Consider the following 23,057-nt stretch of genomic DNA (forward strand, 5'->3'; position numbering starts at 1 on the left):
GCTATGACGAAAGGTTGAGTAGATTAGGATTGTTTTCGTTGGAAAGATGGAGGTTGAGGGGGGTCCTGATTGAGGTACACAAAATTATGAGAGGTATGGACAGGGTGGATAGCAACAAGCTTTTCCCAAGAGTGGGGGTATCAGTTACAAGGGGTCACAATTTCAAGGTGAGAGGGGGAAAGTTTAAGGGAGATGTGCGTGGAAAGTTTTTTTACGCAGAGGGTGGTGGGTGCCTGGAACGCTTTACCAGCGGAGGTGGTAGAGGCGGGCACGATAGCATCATTTAAGAGGCATTTAGACAGGTATATGAACGGGCGGCAACAGAGGGAAGTAGACCTTGGAAAATAGGAGACAGGTTTAGATAAAGGATCTGGATCGGCGCAGGCTGGAAGGGCCGAAGGGCCTGTTCCTGTGCTGTAATTTTATTTGTTCTTTGTTCCGTTAAGTTCTGGTCAATGGTGATTGTTGTTAGACAAGGGTACTGAGGGTTGAAGACCCAAGTTGGATAGATGGAGTTAAGATATAGATTACCCGTAATCTAATTGAACGGTAGCTGAGGTTCGGGGGCCTACTCCTGTTTCCTTGAGCCCTGGTTTGTTTTCTTTTCCTCTAATCTCTGTGGAAACAAACTGCTGACTCAATGGTTCTTTTGTTTAAAAAAAATACACTTGCAATTTAAATGAGTACTTTCAGGCTCCCTACTGCTCCAATTCACAAGAAACAGTTGTAGCCATGAGTCAATGGGCAATCTATATGCATGTCAGTATGTGCTGTGATCAGTAAACTGTACTGTTAGGCACAAACACCACAATATTCTAATAAACCCAAGGCTGGGGCAGGCTGAAGATTCTTTGAGAAATGTATAGCAGTGCACAACCTCAACTGTCTGAACTTTTTAAAGAGGTTTACACTTCAGAACAACCTTGATTTCAGTTTGGTTGTAACATTTTAACTGCCATAATAACCACCAGCACTATATATCCTCAGAACAACTTTTACAGTAAATGCTTGCACTCAATAGGATTCCTGTTCTTACCTCATCAAATCGCCTGCGCTTTCCAGAAGGTTCTGACCCTTCACTTTCATTTCCAGAATCCTCTGAATTCTCATCATCTTCATCCTTGAACAGGTCATCATATGCAGGAATACCAAGATCGTCATCCTGTTTAATGAGCAGTTTAACCTTAAGGACAAAACATAGTAAATATGTAAGCTGCTGTTAAGTTCCAAAGACAGGCAACATTGAATCGAATCCCAAAGTAGAATTGCCTACAACATGTTCTAAAAGCAGTGGCATTGTCAGTGGACTAGAAATCCAGAGACCCAGGATAATGCTCTGGGGATACAGGTTTAATACCCAACATGGCAGATATGAAACCTGAAATCAATAAAAATCTGGAATTTAAAAAGTCTAATGATGGCCATGAAACCATTTTCTATTGTTGCAAAAACCCATCTTGGTTCACTTATGTCCTTCAGGGAAGGAAATCTGCTGTCCTTACCCGATCTGGCCTACATGTGATGCCAGATCCACAGCAATGTTGCTGCCCTCCGAAATGGCCTAGCAAGCAACTACGGACGAGCAACAAATGCTGGCCCATGAATGAAAAAAAAATGTTCCTGGATGCCCAGTCTGTTTTCCTGAATTCCTGTTCTGTTGGAATTTGGAGAACTCAGTGGGATGATAATCCTGTGACAGGAGTTACCATATTTGCTTCTGGTTGTTCCTCTAAATTCAATCACACTACTACACAGAGCAGCAGAAATGCATTTCAGGCAATGGTGTAATGCTGGTATTAGGTTCCATGGGGTTAAAAACCAGTCATTGTGTACAAGATTTGCACAACAATCCAAGCTGAATTTCTATCCCAAGGTGTTCAAGAACAAGCTGCTAGTAGAGTATTTGGATCAGCCTAACTCAATACTAATTGCCTGGTATGGAGGGTGCTAGCTATGAAGAAAGGTTGAGTAGATTAGGATTGTTTTCGTTGGAAAGACGGAGGTTGAGGGGGGACCTGATTGAGGTCTACTAAATTATGAGAGGTATGGACAGGGTGGATAGCAACAAGCTTTTTCCGAGAGTGGGGGTGTCAATTACAAGGGGTCACTATTTCAAGGTGAGAGGGGGAAAGTTTAAGGGAGATGTGCATGGAATGTTTTTTACGCAGAGGGTGGTGGGTGGCTGGAACGCTTTGCCAGCGGAGGTGGTAGAGACGGGCACGATAGCATCCTTTAAGATGCATCTGGACATATGAATGGGCGGGGAACAGAGGGAAGTAGATGCTTGGAAAATAGGTGACAGATTTAGATAAAGGATCTGGATCGGCGCAGGCTGGGAGGGCCGAAGGGCCTGTTCCTGTGCTGTAATTTTCTTTGTTCTTTGTTCTAATGAAGTAGGTACAGACAGATGGGGGAAGGGGATCTGCGGGAACTATTAATATTGAGTTTCCTTTGGTTCTGTGCAAAACTCTGAGGAAAATGGCAAGCTATTTTTGAACAAACTGATTTGTTCAGTTCTATGTACGGCAGCCAGCAATTTTCAAATGTGATCAACAAGTTATTCAAAAGCCAGGAAGTCTCAGCAACTGTTTTTGGAAATATTTACAGGTCTGTTGCAAGTCTGTTCAACGTTCTCAAGAGAATAGTGTAAGCTTTCATCAGCAAGGAAAGAAACACATTGTACACAAAAGTACTCTACAAATAGCGAGAAACACATGCAGAGAGCTAGAGTGACACAGAGAGACAGACGGAGAAAGGGCCAGTCCTGACAGGGAGAGACAGTGTGCATGTGACAGAGAGCGCAAGAGGGAAGCACGGACGATGAAGAGAGAGCGAGCGGAGAGTGTGCATACGCAACAGAGAGGAGGGAGCATGTGTGTGAGAGAGAGGGAGAGCGTGTGCGCGCAAGGCGGGGTTGGGGAGCGGAGGAAATATACACCAGAGAGAACGTATGACTGAGAAAGCATCAAAAACGAGATTTTAAATTTAAAGCTACTGTTTAAGTTGTGATTGCTTTTCTTTGAAAAGAGGAGCCATTTGGACATTTCAGAACTAAAAGCAATTAACATAAAGTTGTTCCATCTGCAATCCTGGATGCGTTCCTGAAAGTATACCTAAACCAAGCTCCAAAGAAAAGGGGGCCACTAGTGTTACATGCAACATTAACAATCTGTAGTTTTCTCTGTTTCTCGGAATACATCAAGCTATTGAAAAGTCCTACAGTAGGGTAGAAATTAAGAATAATTGCAAAAGGTCACAAATAAAGTTTGGTGTTTAAAATATACAAAATATCAATGAAGTTAATATGTTCTTCCAAGATTGGGGTTGGATCACATTTCTAGGGCACAATAGAAGAAAGCTTCACACTGTATCGGGTCCAAGTCATTCCTCACCTCAATAATTCCTCAATAATATTATTATTATTACCTGCAATTTTTAATGCAGAACATGGAAACAGTAGGAAATTGTCCTGCTCTGCAAAACAAGCCCTTAGAAACAAGCCAAAGAAAACATTATACATGGGTAGGGCCGGGAGTAAAATTCAATTCGAAGTCCATAAAAATCAGTTTATAACAAGCTTGAAGAACTAATTTAATTGATAGACATACCTGCGTATCATTATAGACATTAACGATATCAATGGGTCTGTGGGTATCACAGACGAAGAAAACAGTATCCTCATCAGGTTGCAATGTCTCCAGAAGATCCAGATTAGCACCACAATTAATCAACACAAGGTACTTGAACTGCAAATAGGAAAGTTACAGATTCAGTGGTTTGTTTTTTGCAGGCACAGGTGGATTTAGTGCCAGAAGCACAATATTACATGTAAATACATCTATATGCAGAAAATAAACCGCACAGCTTACTCACTCAGCCAGCTCTCACGTACCTACAAAAATAAAACAGCCTCTCACCTTGAAACATGCAAACAGCATCATAGAATTAATGAGCCTTCGAGTTCTCCAGAAATTCAATTGCTTGAATTCCTTAAGGAATGTGCATCCCCTATTTCCTTGGTCCCACCATTGGCCATCATGTCTGCAGCCATCTAGGCCCAAGCTTGAATTTCCTCCCAAAACCTCTCGTCCTCGCTCGTTTTTGTAAGATGCGCCCTGAAACTTACCTCCTCAAATAAGCTTTTAGTTCGCTGTCTTAACATCTTGATCTTTGGTTCGGTATCAACCTTTACAATCCCGTTAAGTGCCTTAGGATGGTTTTCTAGACTAAAGGCACTGTATAAATACAAGTCGTTGTTGACTTTTGTTATCTGCTACAATTACCAAAATTTATTCTGCACCCCTTGAACAAAGAAACCATCCCAGATTGGTTCACATGCAGGAGGAAAAGTGGACTCTGATCAGGAGAATCAGGGAAACAAAAGATTATGTCAAAAGCAGGGTTTTTAAGAGGTCATTGAACTATCACCAATTTTCCATCCAGGTACAAATGCTGATGTCACATACACAGCACAAAGAGTATTTCTATATATAGCAGACAATGTTCGATTACAAGCTTTAACTCATGCCAACTCTACTACCATCCGCGGGAGTTCAGCTCCGTAATCCTAACGGCAGTTTACATCCCACCCCATGGGGACGCAAAAATCGCGCTGGATGAAATATTCACCACCACAAATAGGGTTGAAACGAAACATCAAGAGCATACTACCAAGTTACCACCAACACGTCACCTGTTCCACCAGAGGCCCAAACATCCTGGACCACTGCTACACAAATATCAAACATGCCTACCGCTCTATCGCCCGCCCACACTTTGCCAAATCTGACCACAAGGCTGTGCTCCTGCTCCCGGCTTATAAGCAAAAGCTGAAGCGGGAGAATCCGTCAAAGAAAGTTGTGCATTGTTGGTCTGGGGAATCGGATGATCTCCTACGGAGCTGCTTAGAGTCAGTGGACTGGTCAGTATTTAAAAACTCTGCGACCAGCCTGAACGAGTAAGCCACTACAGTAACTGACTTCATTAATGAAGTGTGTAGAAGGCAGTGTGCCGAAGAAGCAAATCCGCGTGTTTCCCCACCGGAAACCCTGGATGAAGAGGAATATCCACTGCTCGCTGAAGTCTAGGTCTGCGGCATTCAAGTCAGGCGATCCTGACCTATACAAGAAAGTCAGATATGATCCAAGGAGATCCATCAAAGATGCCAAAAGACAGTACCGGACCAAGCTCGAGTCCCAGGCGAGCCACACAGACCCGCATCGACTATGGCAAGGTCTGCAAGACATAACTGGCTACAAGATGAAGGCATATAAAATCGCCGGCTCCAATGCACCCCTCCTGATGAGCTGAACACATTCTATGCACGCTTTGAACAAGAGGTCAGCGAGAGCACACCCTCCACCCCAGAAGCCTCGGAAGAACTTGTATCTGAGATCACCATTGCAGATGTCAGAGCAGCCTTCTCAAAGGTCAACCCACGGAAAGCCACTGGCCCGGATGGGGTACCCAGACGAGTAATCAAGTCTTGCGCGGATCAGCTGGTGGGGGTATTCGCAGATATCTTCAACCTCTCTTTACAACTATTTGAGGTCCCTATCTGATTCAAGATGACCATCGTCCAAAGAAAAGCCAAGCACGTGCCTTAATGACTATCATCCAGTGGCTCTGACATCCATCATTATGAAGTGCTTCGAAAGGTTAGTCATGGCATGAATCAACTCCAGCCCCCCCCCGGATTGCCTTGATCCACTACAGTTCACCTACCGCTGCAACAGGTCCACAGCAGACGCCATCTCCATGGCCCTGCACTCAACCCTGTAGCACCTAAATAACAAAGACACCTATGTCAGATCCCTTTTTATCGATTACAGTTCAGCCTTCAACACCATTATTCCTATGAAACAGCTTCAAACTCCATGGCCTGGGCCTCGGCTCCTCCCTCTGCGATTGGATCCTGAACTTTCTAACCCACAGGCCACAATCAGTAAGGATAGGCAACAACACCTCCTCACAATCATCCTCAACATTGGTGCCCCACAAGGCTGTGTCCTCAGCCTGCTACTGTACTCCTTATACACCTATGACGGTGTGGCCAAATTCCCCATCAACTCGATTTTCAAATTTGCTGATGACACCACTGTAGTGGGTTGGATTTCAAACAATGACGTGACAGAGTACAGGAATGAGATAGAGAATCTGGTGAACTGGTGCGACGACAATAATCTCCCTCAATGTCAACAAAACGAAGGAGATTGTCATCGACTTCAGGACGCGTAGTGGAGAACATGCCCCTGTCTACATCAATGGGAACGAAGCAGAAAGGGTCACGAGCTTCAAGATTTTAGGTGTACAGATCACCAACAACCTGTCCTGGTCCCCCCATGCTGACACTATAGTTAAGAACGCCCACCAACGACTCTACTTTCTCAGAAGACTAAGGAAATTTGGCATGTCAGCTACTACTCTCACCAACTTTTACAGATCCACCATAGAAAGCATTCTTTCTGGTGTATCACAGCTTGGTATGGATTCTGCTCTGCCCAGAACCGCAGGAAACTACAAACGGTTGTGAGTGTAGCCCAATCCATCACGCAAAACAGCCTCCCATCCATTGACTCCGTCTACAATTCCCGCTGCCTCGGAAAGGCAGCCAGCATAATTAAGGACCCCCGCACCCGGACATACTCCCTTCCACCTTCATCCGTCAGGAAAAAGATACCAAAATTTGAGGTCACGTACCAACCAACTCAAGAACAGATTCTGCCCTACTGCCATCAGACTTTTGAATGGGCGTACCTCGTATTAAGTTGATCTTTTCTCTACACCTTGACTGTAACGTTATATTCTGCCGTCTCTCCTTCCTTCCCTATGTACGGTATATTTTGTCTACATAGCATGCAAGAAACAATACTTTTCACTGTATACTAATACATGTTACAATAATAAATCAAATCAAAATCAAATAATTCTTGTGACTACTGTTCATAATATAGGATCCTCCTGTCCTGCTTGTAGCACCTCCTTCCAATCAGCTGTCATGGTAAATTTTGTGCCAGGCTCACACATCCACTGTAGCCCGCCTGCAACCGCTGTCTGTCATCCAACCACACCTAAATCTACTCTTCTTTCTGCTGCCAGCCGGTTTGTCATCCAGAAGAGATATCTGGAGCTTTTCAGCTCTGATCAAATAGTCAAAATATTGATATTTTCTTTTCTGGATTGAATTATCTGGCAACAGTTTACAGCTTTGTCGCACTCCTTTCTTCACTTGAAACTTACCTGACTACCCATCTTCTAGATCGATGCTAGTTGTTTGGTCCCAATATCGGCTCTGGATAAATCTCATTCTTTACTCTCGGTGTAACATTTCAGCAGCATGTCTACTAGCTTTTGGTGATAAACATGATCAAACACTTTTTCGAAGTCAATTAAACATATGTAAATGTTCTTGTTTATAGATGATAGAAAGATGAAAGAAAAGAAACACATCAGGGTATGATGAAATGGAACAGAAAATAAAGGCTGCATGTGAGGAAGCAGCACGGTAGCACAAGTGGATAGCACTGTGGCTTCACAGCGCCAGGGTCCCAGGTTCGATTCCCCGCTGGGTCACTGTCTGTGCGGAGTCTGCACATTCGCCCCATGTGCGTGGGCTTCCTCCGGGTGCTCCGGTTTCCTCCCAGTCCAAAGACGTGCAGGTTAGATGGATTGGCCATGATAAATTGCCCTTAGTGACCAAAAAGTTGAGATGGGGTTATTGGGTTATGGGGATAGGGTGGAAGGGAGGGCTCAAGTGGGTCGGTGCAGACTCGATGGGCCGAAATGCCTCCTTCTGCACCGTATGTTCTATGTGCATCAAGAGAAATGGTTTAAAGAGATGTGCGATGAATTACTGGAGCTGGAAAGAAATCACAAAATAAGTACTAAGCACCAGAAGTGAAATCTTTTGACAGAAAAAGAGAAATGGATGGTTTAAAAGACAATTATGGCAAAAGACATTTGAAAGGAATGCAGTAGCAAAAAAGATGGCAGGCTATAAGCGATTATACATTGATCTAAATCATGGGATATCTCAAAATATAGAGGTAATGATGGGCTAAACATTATGAAGTCAGAGGTAAAGAATTTGATGGTGGATTACTGGGAGTTCGGGTCGTCCCCATCAGAAATGTTGAGGGATAGGTTTGTTTGTGGTATAAATAACACGGTTACGCCAAGGAAGCTGTTGGCGGAGCCCAAGTTAGAATTAAAACAGGCCATTTTGTTGTCACTATCCCGAGAAAATTCGGAGAAAGGGGTACTGGAGCTTCAAGGATCCATAGGCTCCCACAACATCACAAGACAGTGAGAGAACAGCCAGATCACCCCCAAAGAGGCGGCCACAGGCGCAATTCAGCATTTGGGCCAGTACTCAGGAGCCGCTGCAGATCTTTGGCAATCTTCCAATGCGTAATGGAAGGTATTCTTAGAGGGCTGCCAAAGGAAGCTGATGTGCTCATCACGGGTACCACCGACAAGGAGCACATGTAAAACCTGGAGGAAGTACTCCGATGGTTCTCCCAAGTTGGCTGAAGAGTAGCAAATGTGTGTTCAGAGCAAAGGCAGTAACGTATTTGACAGGGTAGACAGAGATGACCTGCACCCTGTGGAAGGGAAAATTCAGTACATAAAAGGGCCCCAACTCTGAGGAATGCCACCAAACTCCGGTCATTCTTAAGCCTGGTGAATTATTATGGGAAATTAGTCTCAAATTTGGTCACCCTGTTGGCGCCACTTCATATTATACTGATCAAGAACCAAAAATAGGGGCGGCACGGTGGCGCAGTGGGTTAGCCCTGCAGCCTCATGGCGCCGAGGTCCCAGGTTCGATCCCGGCTCTGGGTCACTGTCCGTGTGGAGTTTGCACATTCTCCCCGTGTTTGCGTGGGTTTCACCCCCACAACCCAAAGATGTGCAGGGTAGGTGGATTCACAATACTAAATGGCTCCTTAATTGGAAAAAAATAATTGGGTACTCTTAAAAAAAAAAAAAAAATTTTTAAGAAAAAAAAAGAAAAAAGAACCAAAAATAGGTTTGGGTGCCTGACAGGAAGAAGCACTCGGCGGGGTTTTAAAATCATTCATGGGACGTGGTCGTCGCAGGCTGTGCCAGCATTTATTACCCATCCCGAAACGCTCTTTAGGGGGCAGTTAAGAGTCAACCTCATTGCTGAAGATCTGGAGTCACAGCAACCATTATTGATCTCCCTGTGGGGCTAGTAGAGTATGGGCTCCCCAGGTCGGGGTAGAAGCTAGGAAGCTCGTTAAACCGAGCATAAAAGCTGGCCCAAGCAGGGACCAGCATTTTGGTTGTCCCAATGGGGACTGTGATGTGTACATAGTTACTGCTGTGGGTGGCTTATTGCTAAAAGTTAAATAAATCTTTTCCTTCCTATTGCTGGCCTCATTGGTCATGAGAAGCTGCCTTCTTGAACTGCAGCAGTCGTGTTGTAGGTACACCCACAGTGCTGTTCGGCAGGCAGTGCCATGTTTTTGATCCAGCAACAGTGAAAGAATGGAGATATATTTCAATGTCAGGATTTTCTATAATTGGGTGGTACGGTGGCGAATGGTTAGCACTGCTGCCTCATGCCGTCGAGAACTCGAGTTCGATCCCGGCCCCAGTTACAGTCCCTGTGGAGTTTGCACATTCTCCCCGTATCTGCGTGGGTCTCACCTCCACAACCCAAAAGATGTGCAGGGTAGGTGGATTGGCCACGCTAAATTGCCCTTTAGTTAGATCAAAAATAATTGCGTACTCTAATTTTTAAAAAATACCCAAAAAAAGGATTTTGTATGACTTGGAGGGGACATTGCAAGTGGCCATGTTCACACATGCTTGCTGCTCTTCTCTTCCAGATGGTAGAGGTCACAGGATTGATACAGTTTACCTTATAGATGAGGTTGTTCCAGTTAGGTGTCTGTCAACGGAAACCTACAGAATGTTAATGGTGGGGGTTCAACAATGGTAATGCTTTTGGATATCAGGGTTAGATTTTCTCTTGTTGGAAAAGGTCTCTGCTTGCCATTTGTATTTTTTTCTTCTTCTTGGGCAGTCCCTCATCATCGAGGATGAATTGTTCCACTCCAGAAGGGTGGGTTCAGCAGTGGTTGAATAGTCCAACCCTGGATCCACAGACTCTGCCACAGGTTTGGCCGATGGTGTTTCATGAGTTGGGTGGGATGCTCTGGATTCTGTTCTCTCCTTCCGCTGTTTACACTTTGCCTCCACGTGCTCCACCCTACAACGCTAGAGATAATTGGCACCCTCACGGATGCTTCTTTTCCAGTTTGTGCGTTCTAATTCTATGAAGCGATTCCCATGTGTCAGTGAGGATTTTGCCATTATTTAGGGAGGCTTTGAAAGTGTCCTTGGCAGCATTTCCTCTGTCCTCCTAGTTATCACTTGCCATTGCGGAGTCAGGAATAGACCACTTGTTTTGGGAGTCTGTTCGGGCATATGGGCAACGTGGCCCGCTCATCGCACCTAGACGAGTGTGACCAGTGCCTCGATACTGATGATAAGTAAAACCCAAGTTGGTCTGACGTCTCAACGAACCACCCTGCGGGGTGAGTGAACGACTCATCTCAGCCGTCAGTGCTTACGCCTCAATGCGTCAACGGACAAGACAGAAGAGGCATTCTACTCCAGCTTGTACCAATCGCTGTCCCACATCCCAAAGGGAGATAAGCTCATTCTGCTCGGCAACTTCAATGCTCGAGTCCGAAAGGACGCAAACCTTTGGAAAGGTGTGTTAGGCAGGGAAGGTGTAGGTAAAACAAACGCCAAACAGAGTCCTCCTGCTGACAAAATGTTTTGAACATGACCTGGTCATCACAAACACCCTGTTCTGCCAGAGGGACAAGCAGGAGACCTCATGGCAACACCCCCGCTCCACGCACTGGCACTTAAAAGACTACATAATTGCCCAAGCAAGGGACCGCAAAGACATCCGCATCACCCGCCCCATGACCAGAGCCGACGACTGCTGGGCTGACCACCGATTAATCCGCTCTACCATCTCCATCACCCTGTCATTTGTATGGCATGAATGTGACTAGCACTTATTTGCCTTCGACTGCAATGAGGTAGCAAAATGCAGAACAAGCAAATTTACTCTTTCCTAGAATAAAAATCCAGGTGGTGATCATTTATAATAATAATAATAATCGCTTATTGTCACAAGTAGGCTTCAATGACGTTACTGTGAAAAGCCCCTAGTCGCCACATTCCGGTGTCTGTTCGGGGAGGCCAGTACGGGAATTGAACCCGCGCTGCTGGTCTTGCTCTGCATTACAAGCCAGCTATTTAGCACACTGTGCTAAACCAGCCATGATGTCTTGCATGATTTTTGCTCCTGCTTGCACACCAATTCATAATATATACAAGAGCATAGTTAAACATGTGCAGGAAATATTCTCCAGAAGTTCTTGAGCAAAAGTCAATTTTTACACTATTCTTTCTATTCCTGCCTAAGGGAGCCTTTCAGAATTTAATCATTAATTGGACACAAACCTAAATATTTATAGATTGGAAAAGTATATAATAGCAGGATTTCCTTACTATACAGAGGCCAAGCAGGAATTTACATACCTGTTCTTTGTGCTCAAGAAATGCTGTCTCCAGGTCTTGCCATCCTGCCACTGGAACCAATGTGTACAGAACGTGGTCACACTGGAAAAGGGCCTGGAATTAATTAAAGAAACACAGTCACACTTCTTTACTCTAACATCATATTTTTCTACAAGGTGGTGGGTATGGACCCCAATTTAAGTTTGTGTTGCTCGCCTGACTTTCCTCCAATATCTCAGGCAGCAGATTGTGCAGGGGTTTTTTAAAAATTTGATTTGTATGAAGTTGGATGGGACCTGATGTGTGAGAGAGAGAGGACGAGACGCGTGCGCACGCGCGAGAGTGAGGGGGAGAGATGGGGAGAAGCGAGCACATGAGAGAGGGAGAGACACGCATGCGCGAGACAAGGAGAGTGGCGCGCGAGACAGGGAGAGCGGCGCGCGAGAGAGAGGGAGAGGCGTGCGCGAGAGGGAAAAGCACACGAGAGAGATGGGGAGAGGCGCGCAAGAGAGAGGGGGTGAGGCGCGCAAGAGGGGGAAGAGATGCGTGTGAGAGGGGGAGACCTGCGATACGCACACGCAAGGGCGAGGCGTGCGTGCAACGGCGAGTGGAAGGTCCGCGGGCAACGGCGAGTGGAAGGCGTGTTGGCAACGGCGAGTGGAAGGCGCGCGGGCAACGGCGAGTGGAAGGCGCGTCGGCAACGGCGAGTGGGAGGCGCGTTGGCAACGGCGAGTGGGAGGCGCGTTGGCAACGGCGAGTGGAAGGCGCGCGGGCAACGGCGAGTGGAAGGCGCGCGCGCGAGGGAGAGTGGGAGGCGCGCGCGCGAGGGAATGCGAGAGAAGGGAGTGACGCACGCGCGCACCAGAGAGGGAGGCGCGCGCATGTGCCAAAGGGGGTGGGGAGACGTGCGCGCGTGACCGGGGGGGGGGGGGGGGGGGGGGGGAAGCCCACGCACGTGCCAGGGGGGGGGGGGGGGGGGGGGGGACAGACGCACGCACGCGCCAGAGAGGGGGTGGGGGAAGAGGGGTGCATGCGTGCCAAAGGGGCTGGGGGAGACGCGCACCAGAGAGGGGGGGTTGGGGGGGAAGAGAGACGCGCGCGCGAAGGGGAGACGCCCGCGCGCGAAGGGGAGACGCCCGCGCGCGAAGGGGAGACGCCCGCGCGCGAAGGGGAGACGCCCGCGCGCGAAGGGGAGACGCCCGCGCGCGAGAGAGGGGGAGACTACCGCGCGCGAGAGAGGGGGAGACTACCGCGCGCGAGAGAGGGGGAGACTACCGCGCGCGAGAGAGGGGGAGACTACCGCGCGCGAGAGAGGGGGAGACTACCGCGCGCGAGAGAGGGGAGACTACCGCGCGCGAGAGAGAGGGGAGACTACCGCGCGCGAGAGAGGGGGAGACTACCGCGCGCGAGAGAGGGGGAGGACTACCGCGCGCGAGAGAGGGGACCCGCTAGCGAGAGAGGGGAGACTTACCGCGCGCTGAGAGAGGGGGAGACTACCGCGCGCGAGAGAGGGGGAGACTACCGCGCGCGAGAGAGGGGGAGACTACCGCGCGCGAGAGAGGGGGAGACTACCGCGCGCGAGAGAGGGGGAGACTACCGCGCGCGAGAGAGGGGGAGACTACCACGCGCGCGAGAGAGGGGGAGACTCCCGCGCGCGAGAGAGGGGGAGACTACCGCGCGCGAGAGAGGGGGAGACTACCGCGCGCGAGAGAGGGGGAGACTACCGCGCGCGAGAGAGGGGGAGACTACCGCGCGCGAGAGAGGGGGAGACTACCGCGCGCGAGAGAGGGGGAGACTACCGCGCGCGAGAGAGGGGGAGACTACCGCGCGCGAGAGAGGGGGAGACTACCGCGCGCGAGAGAGGGGGAGACTACCGCGCGCGAGAGAGGGGGAGACTACCGCGCGCGAGAGAGGGGGAGACTACCGCGCGCGAGAGAGGGGGAGACTACCGCGCGCGAGAGAGGGGGAGACTACCGCGCGCGAGAGAGGGGGAGACTACCGCGCGCGAGAGAGGGGGAGACTACCGCGCGCGAGAGAGGGGGAGACTACCGCGCGCGAGAGAGGGGGAGACTACCGCGCGCGAGAGAGGGGGAGACTACCGCGCGCGAGAGAGGGGGAGACTACCGCGCGCGAGAGAGGGGGAGACGCCCGCGCGCGAGAGAGGGGGAGACGCCCCGCGCGCGATAGAGGGGGAGACGCCCGCGCGCGATAGAGGGGGAGACGCCCGCGCGCGAGAGAGGGGGAGACGCCCGCGCGCGAGAGGGGGGGGAGATGCCCGCGCGCGAGAGGGGGGAGATGCCCGCGCGCGAGAGAGGGGGAGACCCGCGCGCGAGAGAGGGGGTGACGCCCGCGCGCGAGAGAGGGGGAGACCCGCGCGCGAGAGAGGGGGAGACGCCCATGCGCGAGAGAGGGGGAGACGCCCATGCGCGAGAGAGGGGGAGACACGCGCGCTAGAGAGGGGAGACACGAGCGTGCGAGAGAGGGGGAGACACGAGCGTGCGAGAGGGGGAGAGACACGAGCGTGCGAGAGAGGGGGAGACACGAGCGTGCGAGAGAGGGAGAGACATGCGCGCTAGAGAGGGGGAGACACGCGCGCTAGAGAGGGGGAGACACGCGCGCGAGAGAGTGGGAGACCCGCGCGCGAGAGAGGGGGAGACGCCCATGCGCGAGAGAGGGGGAGACACGCGCGCTAGAGAGGGGAGACACGAGCGTGCGAGAGAGGGGGAGACACGAGCGTGCGAGAGGGGGAGACACGAGCGTGCGAGAGAGGGGGAGACACGCGCGTGCGAGAGAGGAGGAGACGCGCGCGACAGAAGGGGAGACGCAAACGCGAGAGAGAAGGGGAGACATGCGTGCGAGATGAATATATATGTCAGAGAAAAAGAGAAAGGGAGAGAGAGAGAGAGAAAAAAAGGCATGTGTTCCCTATTAGAATCTGCTTTCCAGCTTCATTTCTCCCGTTAAAAATGACAAACAACATATATTTGTGATCAGAAAACTTTTCAATTATTACTAAAAAGACTTCTGTACATTAGATGTCTGTCTTCGCCACTAATGAACTTGGGTGTTCCCCATACCCTTGTTAGGTTACTCGGCATTCCCTGAATCCAAGTTTGGCAAACCCTGGATTAGTGAACGGAATATTCAGTCCCACTTACCTGAAGAATTTTGCAGGCACACAGTGCATCAACATCTGAAGCAACAAGCAATAATACCCTCTGCAAAACAAAATACAAGTTTGGTGTAACAGGGATAAGACCTAACATTATATTTTTAATAACACATTATATGTATGCATGTATCTACATCCTCATGGCTAATTTCTATATTTTAAAGCTGGACATTGGCCTTTTAAAATGACTGAAGCTGCCTGTGGCTCTGACCCTCAAAGCTATCAGAGCAGTATTGTAGACACTTGGCTGCATTATCTCTGAAGATACGCTAACAACCTCTGTGGACTGCAGCGACAAATTTAAAGGGAATTATACAAAAGCCATCTCCATTTCATTAGGCAACACACACACACACACCTCAAGGGGGTTGGGATCATCCCTCGGCCGGTGTGGGGCTTTGCGTCTATGAACTTTCAAGGCATCTTTACATATTGTGGAGACCCATAACAGGGACAACCACAGGTGCAGCCTGTCTATCCTACCAAACACTTCCAGGACAGAGCCCTCCTGCTGCTTCTGTACTATTTTTTTTTTCTTATTCCCTTTGACTGTGAGCAGCCTCCAGCTTCACAACTGAAGACTATTTCAAATGAGGAATTAGTCTGGTTAGTTCGGAGAGCACTTCACGGCTGCAGATTGTGTTTGCTGCTTGCAGCTGTAAATGTGTGGAGGCTGCTGTTGCTGTTTCCTTCTTTTTCCACTCTCTTCATTACTAAAATGCTCCATCCAAGGCAACATTCCGGTGAAACCCTCTGCACCCACTCGAGTGCAATCACATCCTTCCTATAGTGCAGTGACCAGAACTGAACACAGTACTCCAACTGTGGCCTAACCAAAGTCATGTACAACTCCAACATAACCTACCTGCTCTTATAGTCTATGTCACAACTGATAACGGAAAGTATGTCTTCTTAACTATTCTATTAAACTGTCCTGCCACATTCACAGGTCTGTGGACAACCACTCCAAGATTTCTCTGTTCCTCTGAGGTCTCCCCCCCACCATATTTTCTTTTGTACCGTTTATATATACCACAGACAATAAGGGACCCAGCATTGATTTTTGTGGTATGCCACCAGACACCAGTCACACAAACAATCTCCTACCACTACCCTCTGACACAGTGGTTAGCACTGCTTTCTCACTGTGCCAGGTACCCAGCTCAATTCCGGCCTTGGATGGCTATCCGTGTGGAGTTTGCACTTACTTCCGACGTCTGCATGCGTTTCCTCTGGGTTCTCCGGTTTCCTCCCAGAGCCCAAAGATGTGTGGGTTAGGTGGATTAGCCATGATAAAATTTCCCTTGATATCCAGCGATGTGCAAATTAGGTGGGGTTACCGGGATAGGGCAGGGTAGTGGGCCTATGTAGGCTAATGTTTCAGATGGTCGGTGCAGACACGGGCCGAATGGCCCCCTTCAGCACTGTAGGGATTCTATGATCTCCTATCGCCAAGCCGATTTTGGATCCAATTTGCCACATTACTCTGGATCCCATGTGCATTTACCATTGTTTATCAGTCTCCCATGTGTCTTGTCAAAGCTTTGCTGAAATCCATGTCAACTACATCAACTAACCTACCCACACCCAGTCACCACCTCAAAAAAATTCAATCAAATTTGTTTGTCATGACCTCCCTCTGACAAGGCCATACTGACTGTCCCCCATCAAACCTACCTCGCCTCTCTTCATGGAGATTCGTCGATCTCGAAAACAAGGACTCCTACATCAGACTCCTATTTATTGACTACAGCTCCGCCTTCAACACCATAATCCCAGCCAAGCTCATATCAAAGCTCCAAAACCTAGGACTTGGCTCTCCACTCTGGAACTGGATCCTTGACTTTCTGACCAACAGATCACAGTCAGTAAGAATGAACACCAACTCCTCCTCCACAATAGTCCTCAATACCGGTGCCCCACAAGGCTGTGTACTTAGCCCCCTACTCTACTCCCTGTATACACACGACTGCATGGCAAAACATGGTTCCAACTCCATCTACAAGTTTGCTGACGATACGACCATAGTGGGCCGGATCTCGAATAACGACGAGTACGAATACAGGAGGGAGATAGAGAACCTAGCGGAGTGGTGTAACGACAACAATCTCTCCCTCAATGCCAGCAAAACTAAAGAGCTGGTCATCGACTTCAGGAAGCAAAGTACTGTACACACCCCTGTCAGCATCAACGGAGCCGAGGTAGAGATGGTGAGCAGTTTCAAATTCCTAGGGGTGCACATCACCAAAAATCTATCCTGGTCCATTCACGTCGACGCTATCACCAAGAAAGCACAACAGCGCCTATACTTCCTCAGGAAACTAAGGAAATTCGGCATGTCCACATTAACCCTCACCAACTTTTACAGATGCACTATAGAGAGCATCCTATCGGGCTGCATCACAGCCTGGTATGGCAACTGCTCGGCCCAGGACCGCAAGGAACTTCAGAGAGCCGTGAATACCGCCCAGTCCATCACACGAACCTGCCTCCCATCCATTGATTCCGTCTACACTCCCGCTGCCGGGGGAAAGCGGGCAGCATAATCAAGGATCCCTCCCACCCAGCTTACTCACTTTTGCAACTTCTTCCATCGGGCAGGAGATTCAGAAGTCTGAGAACACGCACGAACAGACTCAAAAACAGCTTCTTCCCCACTGTCACCAGACTCCTAAATGACCCTCTTATGGACTGACCTCATTAACACTACACCCATGTATGCTTCATCCGATGCCAATGCTTATGTAGTTACATTGTATATATTGTGTTGCCCTATTATGTATTCTCATGTATTTTCTTGAATTCTGTTTAATTCCCTTTTCTTCCGATGTACTGAATGATCTGTTGAGCAGAAAAATACTTTTCACTGTACCTCGGTACACGTGACAATAAACAAATCCAATCCAATCCAATCCAATCCAGATTGATTCCTTACCTTCAGAATTTTCTCCAATACTTTCCCCACCACCGATGTGACACTCACTTATCTGTAATTCCCTGACTTATGTCCACCACCCTTTGGAAAAATGGAACCACATTAGCCATCCTCCAGTCCTCTGGTGCCTCCCTGTGGCCAAAGAGGAATTAAAAGTTTGGGTCAGAGACCCTGTAATTTTGAATTTGGATTTTGTTTTATTGTCATGTGTACCAAGGTATAGTGAAAATTACTGGTTTGTGTCAAGTCCATACCGATTATTCCATAAATTTAAAAAAAACATAGGACATACATATATACACAATGTGAATACATAGACACAGGCAATGGGTGAATCATACATAGTGAAGTAGTGCTCAGTAGGAGAAGATGTGTGAAGAGATCAGATCAGTCCATAAGAGGGTCATTCAGGAGTCTGGTAACAATGGGGAAGAAGTTGTTTTCAAACCTGTTAGAACGTGTTCTCAGACTTTTGGAACCGATGGAAGAAGTTGGAAGAGTGAATAACCCGGGTGGGAGAGGTCTTTGATTATGCTGCCTGCTTTCCCCAGGCAGCGGGAGGTGTAGACAGAGTCAATGGATTTGAGACGGGTTTCCATGATGGATTGGGCTGTGCTCACGACTCTATAGTTTCTTACGGTCTTGAGCCGAACAGTTGGCATAGCAAGCTGTGATACAGCCAAATATGATGCATCTGTAAAAATCGGTAAGAGTCAATGTGGACATGCTGAACTCCCTTAGTTTCCCGAGGAAGTACAGGTGCTGTTGTGCTTTCTTGGTGGCCGTGTCATTGTGGATGGACCAGGACAGATTGTTGGTGATGTCCACACCTAGAAATTCAAAGCTGTCAACCATCTCCACCTCGGCACCATTGACGAGGCAGGGGTCTCTTTGACGCAGGCAGGGGTCTCTTTCCCTCCCTTGCCTCCCACAGCAGCCTGGGAGACAACTCATCTTGACGTGGGAATTTGTCCACTTTTAAGCCTGCCAGAACCTCCTCACTCCATATTTCAACTGCATAAGAACCCAGTCCCTCAGTCTGAATTCTGCACCCACATCCTCCTCCTACAAAGTGAAGACAGATGTGAAGTATCCGTTTAACACCCTACTAATGTCATCCAGCTCAATGCACTAATTACGTCCTTGGACCTTATTGGGTCCTACTTTTTCCCTGGTAATCCTCTTCCCCATGATACATTTATGGAATATCTGAGAGATTTTCCCTAATCTTACACGCCAGTGCGTTTTCATGTCCCTTTCTTTGCTCTCTTAATTGTTTTTTTTTTAAGTTTCCCCTGCACGCTCTATGCTTCACAAGGGCCTCTTTAGATTTGCTCCCTTTGTACCTATTAAAAGCCTCTCCATTCCTTCCTTTTTTAAAATAAATTACACAATTATTTTCTTTCCAATTAAGGGGCAATAATTTATTATTTAGCATGGCCAATCCACCTAACCTGCACATATTTGGGTTGTGTAGGTGAAACCCACACAGACACGGAGAATGTGCAAATTCCACATGGACAATGACAGGGCCAGGATTCGAACCCGGGTCCTCAGCGCCGCAGTCCCAGTGCTAACCACTGCGCCATATGCCACCCCACTTTTTCCTTTTCCATGGCAAATTTTAAATGTAGTGTCGTGGTCACGATGAGTAAAATGCTCCCCCACTGCTACCCTGAACCCCTATCGGACTTTGTCCCCGAGAACTAGGTCCAGCACTGCACCATCCCTTGTTGGACCTGCGACATGTTGATATGAAAAGCTCTCTTGAATACATTGGAAAATCTGCTCCCTCAACCCCGTTTCCTTCATGATTATTCCGATTAATGTTGGGAAAGTTCTCTATAATTGTCCACGCACATCTCCCTTAAACTTTCCCCCTCTCACCTTGAAATCGTGAACCCTTGTAACTGACACCCCCACTCTTGGAAAAAGCTTGTTGCTATCCACCCTGTCCATACCTCTCATAATTTTGTATACCTCAATCAGGTCCCCCCTCAACCTCCATCTTTCCAACGAAAACAATCCTAATCTACTCAACTTTTCTTCATAGCTAGCACCCTCCATACCAGGCAACATCCTGGTGAACCTCCTCTGCACCCTCTCCAAAGCATCCACATCCTACTGGTAATGTGGTGACCAGAACTGCACGCAGTATTCCAAATGTGGCCGAACCAAAGTCCTATACAACTGTAACATGACCTGCCGACTCTTGAACTCAATACCCCGTCCGATGAAGGCAAGCATGCTGTATGCCTTCTTGACCACTCTATCGACCTGCGTTGCCACCTTCAGGGTACAATGGACCTGAACTCCCAGATCTCTCTGTACATCAATTTTCCCCAGGACCCTTCCATTGACCATACAGTCCACTCTTGAATTTGATCTTCCAAAATGCATCACCTCACATTTGCCTGGATTGAACTCCATCTGCCATTTCTCTGCCCAACTCTCCAATCTATCTATATTTAGTTGTATTCTCTGACAGTCCTCCTCGCTATCTGCAACTCCACCAATTATTTTTCTTATTGTATGAATACAGAGGAGGCTATGTAGTGACACCCCCTCCTGCATTTTGAATGTTGTATGAATAAACTAACCCTCTGAGTTCACCCCCGCCTGTCCATAACAGAAATTGAGAGTTCAAGTCTGTGAAAACCCATCGAAATCTGACCAGAGTCCAAGTTAAGAGACAAGTCAAATCTGGTATAAAAAGTCAAAAGGGAAAACTCAATGGCTGGAACAGAAATATAAGTAACATGACCTGCCCACAGCAAATTCCTTTTTCCTAACACTAAGAAGATGACAACTTTTGATGCCCAGAGGTGGATCAAGGAAGGAAATTTGAATGGTGGAACTTTGGCTGCCGTCAGCACACAACAGCTGAAAGCTATAGCTAAGGAGATAGTTAAAACTGCTCAGTACAGAGAAGCGGGCTGTTCTAGTTGTTGGTAGAAAATTTGGATCTTATGTTACCAGCAGAGCAGTTAGATGTAGAGCTTAACCATAACTCAGAATCCCTTCCACTAGCTAATTTTGAGCTGGAAAATCTCAGCTGGAATTTCAGGAGGGGGGGGGGGGGGGGGGGGGGGGGGGGAGGAGAAGAGGAAGAGAGAGAGAAGCTCAGGAAAGAGTGAGTGAGAGAAAAGAGAGTGCGCAATGGAACAGGAGAGAGCCAAAGACATGCAAAGAGTGCTACTCCATGCTGACTCCTGGTGTCTCCATGAATTATGAGCAGATCAAGGCGGCAATCGTAAGTGCCTATGCATTAGTCCTGGAGGTATATAACCAACAATTCTGGAATGCTCACAAGAAACTCCCAGACCTACATGAATTTTAACAGCTGAAGCAAACTACCGTTAACCAATGGGAAAGATTGTAAAGAATCCCATGTTCCTGAACCACCAGTAGCATTTCCCGATTTTCTCAGGAAGGGTATGATGGCGGAAAGGTGTTAGATGCTCTCTTGTTGGACATAATAATCATCGGGCACTTGCCAAACAGAAGGCAATCAAGAAAATCAAATCCCAAGGAGTTTCCTTTCATTTATTAATTTTATAGGAACAGACATTGAAGCCCTCTAAACCTGGTCTGTCATTCAACAGTTCATGGTTAGTCAATGTCTCAATCCCATTTTGGTCTTGTTTATTTTATTTCCTCCCAGGTTTCTATCAGTTCTCTCCAAATATTGAACGGCACTGAAGCAGCACATGTCACCTTGAGTAACACTACAATTACACAAATGCCAAACCAAACAAGGGAAAGTCCAGCTATTTATCGCTAACCCTCATCATCATCATCATCACCGCACTGGAGTAGACACAGAGATTTACAAGGCCGTTGCCGTTAATGAAGAATTTTAGCTATAATGGAAAGTCTGGGAAGCCTGCAGTTGTTTTCTTCAGAACAGAGGGTTGAGGGGAGATTCAAGTGAGGTGCACAGAGCTGAGGGGTCTGAAACTCACTGGTTAAGAGGGTGGTGGAGGCAGAAACCTTCACCACATTGAAAAAGTGCCGTAAGCTCAGCCTCACACCATGAGCTGACAGGTGGGACTAGGCTGGATAGCTCTTTTACAGCTAACAGATATAAACAGAGTGGCCTGTAAAGTAAATTTTCTACGTTTCCACCCTTAAGCCAAATGCCACTCCATCCTAATTGGACAAATTTCATTTTTTCTGCATCACTAGATCAACTTCCTGTTACTTCGACAGGTCCAGTTGCGGTGATGCAGAGCTAAGCTGCACGTTCGGTAGCTCCCGCTATTTTCAGTCTTTTGGGCTCTTTTAAGGGCCCGTAGCGGTGTTGGCTGGACTTTTCCCGGTGTGGGAACACATCCACTGCGCTTCTCTGCCGGTGCATGGACTGGACCAGGAGCAGAGCGGTTAGAAAATCGGCTTTGGAGCACAGAAAGGTGCGAGGCAGGAGAAACATGATGGAGGCGGGCGGGGAACCGGCAGCGTGGCAGCAGTGGACGCAGGACCAGCTTCAGCGCTGCTTCAGAGGGCTGAAGGCTGAGATCCTGGAACCGTTTAAGGCCTCGCTGGACAAGCTCATGGCGACTCAGGGTGCAGAGATCCGAGAGCTACGGCAAAACGCCTAGGAGAGCGAGGATGAACTCCTAGGCCTGGCAGTGAAGGTGGAGTCGCACGAGGCGCTCCACAAGAAATGGCTAGCGAGGATGGAGGAGATGGAGAACCGCTCCCGTCGGAAGAACCTGCGGATCCTGGGCCTCCTGGAGGGGCTGGTAGGTTCGGACTTGGGGGCCTACGTGGCCGTGATGCTGAACTCGTTAATGGGCGTGGGGTCGTTCCAGGGGCCCTTGGAGCTGGAGGGTGCCCATCGAGTGCTGCTGAGGAAGCCCAAGCCGAACGAGCCGCCTAGGGCGGTGCTGGTCCGTTTTCACCGCTTCGTTAACCGTGAGTGTGTGCTGAGATGGGCGAAGAAGGAGAGGAGCAGCAAGTGGGAGAATGCTAGATCAGGATTTATCAGGATTGGAGCGCGGAGGTGGCGAAGAGAAGGGCTGGTTTTAATTGGACGAAGGCAGTGCTTCACAAGAAGGGGGTGAAGTTTGGCCTGTTACAGCCGGCTCGCCTCTGGGTCACTTACAAAGATCGCCAGCTTTACTTTGATTCCCCGGAGGATGCCTGGGCCTTCGCCAGGCAGAGAAGTTGGACTCGAACTGAGGACTGATGTACATAGTCCAGAGGCCTTGTCCTCCTGGGTATCCTTTCGTTTTTCTGGTGGTGTTTGTTGATGCCTTTTTGCTTTTTGGGGCTGTTATTTATCTATTCGGGTGCTTTCTTGTTTTTCACTGGTGGAGGGCTGGGGAGCTGTTCGCGGTCCCGCGCCCTTCTTTTTCCCACGTGTTGGGTCTCGGG

At 48.4% G+C, this 23,057-nt stretch overlaps 1 protein-coding gene across 1 annotated transcript in view; it reads right to left on the minus strand.

Annotated features, from left to right (window-relative positions):
• cdc45 (CDC45 cell division cycle 45 homolog (S. cerevisiae)) overlaps positions 1 to 23,057 on the minus strand; it is a 116,229-nt gene that overhangs the window by 88,870 nt on the left and 4,302 nt on the right. The window contains exons 2-5 of the mRNA XM_038792973.1: positions 14,730 to 14,789; positions 11,593 to 11,685; positions 3,609 to 3,746; positions 1,037 to 1,183 (exon numbers count right to left, since the gene is read on the minus strand). Coding sequence (XP_038648901.1) covers positions 1,037 to 1,183; positions 3,609 to 3,746; positions 11,593 to 11,685; positions 14,730 to 14,789 — 438 coding nt within the window. The remainder of the gene's footprint in view (positions 1 to 1,036; positions 1,184 to 3,608; positions 3,747 to 11,592; positions 11,686 to 14,729; positions 14,790 to 23,057) is intronic.

This window comes from Scyliorhinus canicula, chromosome 1 (genome assembly GCF_902713615.1).
Source record: "Scyliorhinus canicula chromosome 1, sScyCan1.1, whole genome shotgun sequence".
NCBI classification, from domain to species: domain Eukaryota; kingdom Metazoa; phylum Chordata; class Chondrichthyes; order Carcharhiniformes; family Scyliorhinidae; genus Scyliorhinus; species Scyliorhinus canicula.